This window comes from Salmo trutta, chromosome 11 (assembly GCF_901001165.1).
Source record: "Salmo trutta chromosome 11, fSalTru1.1, whole genome shotgun sequence".
Taxonomy (NCBI): domain Eukaryota; kingdom Metazoa; phylum Chordata; class Actinopteri; order Salmoniformes; family Salmonidae; genus Salmo; species Salmo trutta.
In genome coordinates this window covers 16,962,348-16,969,386 of record NC_042967.1, presented here as the reverse complement: position 1 = coordinate 16,969,386, position 7,039 = coordinate 16,962,348, and the positions used below count along the sequence as shown (strand labels likewise).

General features: G+C 43.4%; 1 protein-coding gene across 1 annotated transcript; it reads right to left on the bottom strand.

The window, feature by feature from the left end:
- Positions 1 to 2,330: 2,330 nt before the first annotated feature.
- On the bottom strand, positions 2,331 to 3,302 carry LOC115202331 (ubiquitin carboxyl-terminal hydrolase 37-like). Its single transcript, XM_029766416.1, has 3 exons — positions 3,145 to 3,302; positions 2,900 to 3,036; positions 2,331 to 2,747 (listed from the first exon to the last, which is right to left on the bottom strand). Exons 1-3 carry the CDS (start codon positions 3,205 to 3,207, stop codon positions 2,636 to 2,638), a joined length of 312 nt encoding a protein of 103 aa, XP_029622276.1. The 5' UTR covers positions 3,208 to 3,302; the 3' UTR covers positions 2,331 to 2,635.
- Between the last annotated feature and the right edge of the window lie 3,737 nt (positions 3,303 to 7,039).

Sequence of the window (7,039 nt, the reverse complement as noted above, 5' to 3'; positions counted from 1 at the left end):
GACTGGGCCTGGTTCTTCCCATGTTGAGACTGGGCCTGGTTCTTCCCATGTTGAGGCTGGGCTGGGGGTGTTGAAGCTGGGCCAGGTGCTGCCTCTGTTGAGGCTGGGCTGGGGGTGTTGAAGCTGGGCCCAGTGCTGCCCCTGTTGAGGCAGGTGTGAGTGTGTTGAGGCTGGGCTGGGGGTGTTGAGGCTGGGCTGAGTGTGTTGAGGCTGGGCTGAGTGTGTTGAGGCTAGTCCAGGTCCTGCCCCTATTGAGGCTGGGCTGGGGGTTTTGAGACTGGGCCTGGTACTACCCCTGTTGAGGCATGTCTGAGTGTTTGGAAGCTGGTCCAGGTGCTGCCCTGTTTAGGCTGGGGCTGGTGCAGGTGGCCCTGTTAGGCCCTGTGTGCTGGGGCCTCCCGCTCTCTTGCCCTGTAGGGTGAAAGGAACCGTACACATATATAGCAACACAAGAATATAGATGGTGAGAGAAAGCAGTACCTGAACATATAGAAGAGCATGTAGGCACTCCGGGCTCTGGTCCTCAGCACAGTGGCTTCGTTGGACATTGACACCTGGCTGTCGTTACAGCAGAACCATTTTCCACTGGCATTCAAGATGTCACTAATGTAGTGCCCTGTGGAACAAGGAAGACAGACTAGAGGTCAAGGGTCAGGCTATTGTGGGTAATAGAGTGTGTTGTAACAGTTAAACAGTTCATTTTGGATGTATTTTATCTGTTACATGTGTCAAGTTTTGAAATCAGAGATAAACAAATACACGTAACATATAATTAGGCATGCCTCTCCATTCTTTTGAATTAAACTGCGCAAACTCTAAACATATTGCAGTGCTTGTCGGGATGACACTTCACTCTGAAGCCTGCAGTCTTGCACGCTTGGCCGAAGTGGCTATTGGAGGGTCTAATTATTCCCTACACCAGGGTTCCCCAAATGGCGGCCCGCGGGACAAATTTGGCCCAAGGGTGATTTTATTTGGTCCCCCATGTTTTCTGAACAAATAAAATGTAATTGTTAAAAGACTGTAAAAACAGCAGCAAATCAGCTCCAAGTGATTATCATTTTGGAAATCTGTTTCAAAGTATTCCCACGCACAATAAAGAGATATATGTGACTGTACACAAATGTAAGCAAGGTTTGAAATTAGTCAAATATTACATCTGTTTGGGCTTCTTATGGTCAATTTGCGGTCTACAAATAATTTGTAATTTTGTTCCATACCCCTGCCCATCTGGCTAAGAAATAAAATGAACCCGAGGCTGAATCTAGTTGATGATCCCTGGCCTTCACCCTCGATAATATTGACTCCCTCAGCTTTGGGATGCTTGTGTATACGGCAGAGGCACACGTGAACATGCAAATTAAGAGCTGAGGAGAAGGGAGTGATTTGGAATTCAGCTGATGTCATATGTATTGTGCATCTGCATGTGTGTGTTTTAAGGTATTTACTTACCGGAGTTTGCGGAGCCTCCCAAATGAGAGACTACACCAGTCAGCTGGTAGTATCCATTCACTGACTTCACTGGCTGCTGCTTCTGTAAGAAAACACATGTGGTCATAGGATTGTCATTTCCTCTACAGTCCACCACACTGTCTACAGTCTACTACAGTACTAGTCTACTACAGGAGGTCTACTACATCGAGTTCTCCTCATAACTATCTCAGTGTTCTGTCATAACTTATTTTTCACTAGTTTCACTCTATCTCTCTCTTCTCACCACTGAGGCTGTCAGCAGCACTTTCCCTGGTTCCTGGTCATTTGAATCTGAGGGGTCAAATATACATATGAAGAGCTGTGAAAACGTGGTCACTTGTCTGAAATGCTCTGGACTAAAACAGCTCCAATACATCACTAAAGATGTCTGAGAAACATTTTAAATTGCAGCTTCCAGCTTCTCTGTCAGCAGGACCGTTTTGGGAGTGTTTGCTTTGTGTTGTGTTGGAGCAAGAATAGTGTTATGGTGTCATGACCTACCTGAACAGTAGAGGGCGCTGTCTTTGGCCTCTCCAGCTGGGCTGGAAACTTGGCTGGTGAGGGTCTGGGGGATGGACCCCTGGATGCTGGGGGCCTGGTTGGTGAGGGCCTGTGGGCTGGCACTGTGCAGGTGTGGCACCATGTCCCCACAGAGGGTGGAGAGCCTAAGCTCCGAAGGAATCAAAAGAGGAGCCTCCATCTTCTCCAACCCCCCAGGTCCTCCAAACCTCTTCAGATGCAGAACCAGCACACTGCCCAGAGACAGAGAGGAAGAGAGATGAACAGACAGACAATGAAACCAGTCAGCAAAATAACAGATGAGTGAAATGTGTTGGGTGGTGCTCATCAATAAGTCCTACAACCTGCTCAGGAATGTAACTACTCCTAAAGGCTCAGGACACAATGACCACTCATTTCATTAAACACTGCTAGTCCTATGAGAGGTTATAAAGGGACAACTCACAGAGGCAGTGTGTGGAAACGCTCCACCTTTGTGGCGTGGAGTCCTTTACAGTCCTCACATTTGAATTCAACCTTTTCACCCTGGGTTAGAAACAAAAGCATTACAAAATGAATGATACCACTACAATAATAAGATAGCGTATTCTGAGGCAGTGGGCAGCTTGCCCTGGGTGTTAGTCTCTACATGCAGGTCTGAGCCCTAAGTGCTGACTTTGAAAGTGAGTGCTAGGCTGCTCAGCAAGGTGCGCTCAGGACTGAAGTCCAATGAGAGGTGGTTGTAGTCCTCTCTGGTGGACGACTCGCGCCCACAGCTTCAGAAGCAGGACAAAGAGAAGAAAAATGCTTCAAGTCTGTTTCTGTTTCAGGTGTCTACAATGTTTCTGTTATGCCATGTGTTTTGAAATATTATTTGTAGAAAGATCATGTTCTCAGTAGATACATTACAACCAATGGGAGCTCTTACCAGGTACATGTGCGCACCGACACAAGCTGGAACTCCAGCTGGGAAACAGGGCAGGTATAGCTCACCCCGAGTGTCTTCAATATCATGCCCTCTTCCTTCAGCTGACACAGCATGTTCACAAGTAACTCGTGTGCATCCTATGATGAGGAGAGAAAGAAACATACCAAGATAAAAGCAAATGAAGAAGATAAATTGAACCCTTGCAAAAAGAGCTCTTGTACTCAAGAGAGTAGTGCCTCAGTTACCTGTTGCGTGTCCCCCAGATATTTCAAATCATATCCCGACAAGGAGTACTTGACCTTCCACATGAGGTCTGCTTTTGAGGTCTGGTTTGCACCACTGTCAGGTAGACTCGAACGGTACACATCAGACAGACACCTGTAGGGGAGACAGAGGGTAAATTAGCAGCTGACTGGATGGTGTCAACCTACTGGCTTACGCCTAAAGAGGCAGATGAGTATATCCAAATATGTTTTATCTAACGGCACCTCATCATTAGAAATTATTCATTCAATTCAATGCAATTTCACCTTTGAGGACGGACAATGATCAAAACAACAAAAATGTGTTGTTTATTCTCCTAAGATATACTGGAAAATAAACAAAAAATACATACACAGCAAAATATGAAGGGGTTAAGGTAAGGAAAAGTGTTAGATTTAGCAAAAATGCTCTCCTAACCTGCTACGACAAACACTTTGTATAGAAGTCGCATGCAAATTCATGACCACAAATAATGGGTGTGTGGGGGAGTGTCTGCTTTTGATCCTTCCCTTACCTGAGCAGGTTGGAGAAGGGGGAGGAGCTCCAGAGTTGTTCCTGGTGCAGGATTTCCTTTGAGAAGGAAGGCAGGACCAGGAGACACTGCAGGGTGGCGTTAAGGAAGCAAGTGTTACCAATGTTAGGCAACCTGTGAAGAAGAAGCAGCCATCAGTACACACATAGAGATACAATATCCTAGACACATAGAGTAGCCTATGTCATAAACCTTCATAAGTCTATAAAGTGATCATAATGGCAGCCATCTTGGTCGTGGATAAATGATAAGTAATTATGTGAGTACACAAAGAAGTGGATGTCCTTTAGATCAAGATTGTTATAATTCATGGGTTTATAAATATATAATAAAACTGACATGCTTGATAGTAAACCCTATCCCCATAGTATATAAGACATTGATCTCTAAACAATAAAGAACTTATATTCAATGCATTTGCGGTGTGTTGTGGTTTACCCAAGAAGTTCCATGTTGACCAGTGCCCCCCGTTCTCCTCTGGCCCCCTGGGTCTCTTCTGACCCTCTGGTGGCTGAGCTGGCCCTGGGAAGAGTCATGCTTCTGGTGGCTGAGACTGGCCTCTGGGGCCTTGGGCTAGAGTGGTCCTGAAGAGACAGAGGTCTGGAGGAAGGAGAGAAACAGGTCTAAAGCCTCCAAAACAGAGATTGTATCACTCTACACAGTCTCTCTATTAAATACTATACTGTACTATAAACACAGTCTGAGTAGTTATGCATGTATTGCTGTCCATATAAATGCAGTGTACCAAGTAGACCAGAGCAATAGGTTAGTACTCTCTTTATCCACTAGATGTGGATAGAAGAGTCTAAAACTACAGTTTGAGAAAAATAACTTTCTGGGACTGTGTTTATCAAGTTTCTCAGAGTGAGGAGTCTGATCTAGGATCAGTTGTGCCTTTTAGATCATAATAAATCAGATTATTATGGACAGAGAGGACCTGATCCTAGATTAGCACTCATTCTCTTAATAAACACTGGCCCTGGTATTGTAGCTCTAAACCTAACTCTCTAAAGAGACTCTAGGATGGCACTGTACTTTTTGTTTGAATTACCTGACTGTTGTGCCCTCATGGCTGGTGTCTCCATGACAGTCCAGAGGGTTGGTAGGAGAGGGAGAACTAGGGCGGGACACCACTGGAGAGGATTTCACTGGGGAAGGGTGTTTGGCAGGTGACCGGGGTACAGAGGACCGTTTAGCAGGAGAGCAAGGCTGAGAGGAACATTTAACAGGAGAGGAAGGTGGATGGAGGGAGGAGAGTTGGTCAGAGGGTGAAGGGTCAGAGGTGATGGAGGCATTCCGTTCAGAACAGTCAGATGGAATTGGAGAGGGGGATGAAGTGCCACTCTCATTCTTCTTTCTTGTCTTCTGCTCTACATCAACTGAATTTGCTTTCTGACGTTTTTTCTGTTGACAAGAAAATGTGATAGTGCTGAATAAATACCCTTTTCCCTGATCCCCAGCAAATGGAAGAGGAGGTCATCGGAATAGGAAAAGGTAGGCCTAACCGAGAGTAACTTAGCTATCTATCCTAAACCTCAAATAACACAGTATAGACAGGTTACATTGAGTGGCATTTGCAACAGCCGAACTTCATGTACATTTCATGTACACTTTTTATGCATTTGTCAATCAGAATGTACTTTTATTCTTCCCACTAAGTCTAAGATACTACTCCAGAATTTAAGTAGTTGTTAATCGATTAAATGACCTGATTTCATACCTTTTTGCACCAGCAGAAACAAGCCATGTCAATAACCAATGAAGACTGATACATATCCACATTAAGCCATTGTTCAAATTGGCTTTAAGACCATTGTGATGTCATCGGTCATGTATGACATCACCATCTGGAAACCCATTCTATAATATATTGTTCAATGAACAAATATGTTTTATTGAAGAGCAAAGTTATGCAGTATACATACAATATTGTAGATAATATGTTCCATTGTTTTCTTGTTTCTTTTTTACATTCATTTTTTTGTATGTTGTTTCATTGAACGTACGACCACAATAAAGGCATTTTAAGTGCCTTCATCTTCATCTTCTTTGTTTTTTGATAGCTTCCATGTTGTTTGTGGATTGATCATTGGTTTATTGAATTGCTAAATGCTTTTTCTCTTATTCACCAACAGATGGACAAAGGGTTGGTGAAAAGAATGTGAACAGGTGATAGAGATTTAGCCTGAACCTCAAACAACAATCCAGATTGGTTAGGGACAGTTTTCCATATTCAATCTTGCCCTGAGGGCAGCTCTGCCTCAAGGACATAATGAATGTGATTGGTTCAAATAAAGCTCAATGGTCAGTGGGCAGAGCTTACAGTGCCCAGTGCGAGTTAAATACATTTGCTAGGGGATAAGTTGGGGTTGAATGGAAGGCATAACACAAGGTTGCTGGTTTGAATTTTGCCGCAGAATTCTATGGTACGTTATTTAAATGTCAACCATTGTTGCATTAATGCTAGTTAGTGCTAGTTTGACCACCACAGGGCATCTTTGAGAAGCATTTGACAGTTTTTAATATTAAACTAATCGTTGGATAACAGATCGGCTCTCAGAACTCATTTACACGTTTTACTGTGTGTGTTTCAATCCTCTCTCTCTTCCTCGACCTCTCTCTCTTCCTCGACCTCTCTCTCTTCCTCGACCTCTCTCTCTTTCGACCTCTCTCTCTCTCGACCTCTCTCTCTCTCTCGACCTCTCTATCTCTCTCGACCTCTTTCTCTCTCGACCTCTCTCTCTCTCGACCTCTGAATGCTCGGCTCTGAAAAGCCAACTGACATTTACTCCTAAGGTGCTTACCGGTTGCACCCTCTATAACCACTCTTTATATTTACAGTAGTGATGGACAGCTGGAGGCATTTTGTTTTTCACAAGCTAGCAGGCTGTGAATTCTGAAAACAAGCCAAACTAACTAAGAAACATTTCATTGGTTGCCATGGTGAATAATCCAATAATAATTGGTTGGACACATGAAAGGAAACAAAGAGTTTACCGGAATCTCTAAATGAAAATACTTGCTGATCAATGCAGATCAAGAAATTACAGAAGTAGATCTAATTGCATTTAAAGGATTCTAAACTATTATCTAATGGGCTTTTATGCAATTATAATGCAGGGTTAATAATAAATTAATATATTTGAAGGTGTTGGGAAAATCTGGTTTTAGAGTACTTAAGCTTTGAATACATTGCAAGTTTGCCCATTTTTGCCTTTAGGCTACACTTTACAATAGGACTCATCTCTGACTGACTGCAACATCTACAGTGGTACAAAAATAAATATATTATTGAATTACTTTTTTAAAATGTATATGTTAAGTAGTCTTGCTTGTCTCAGAGC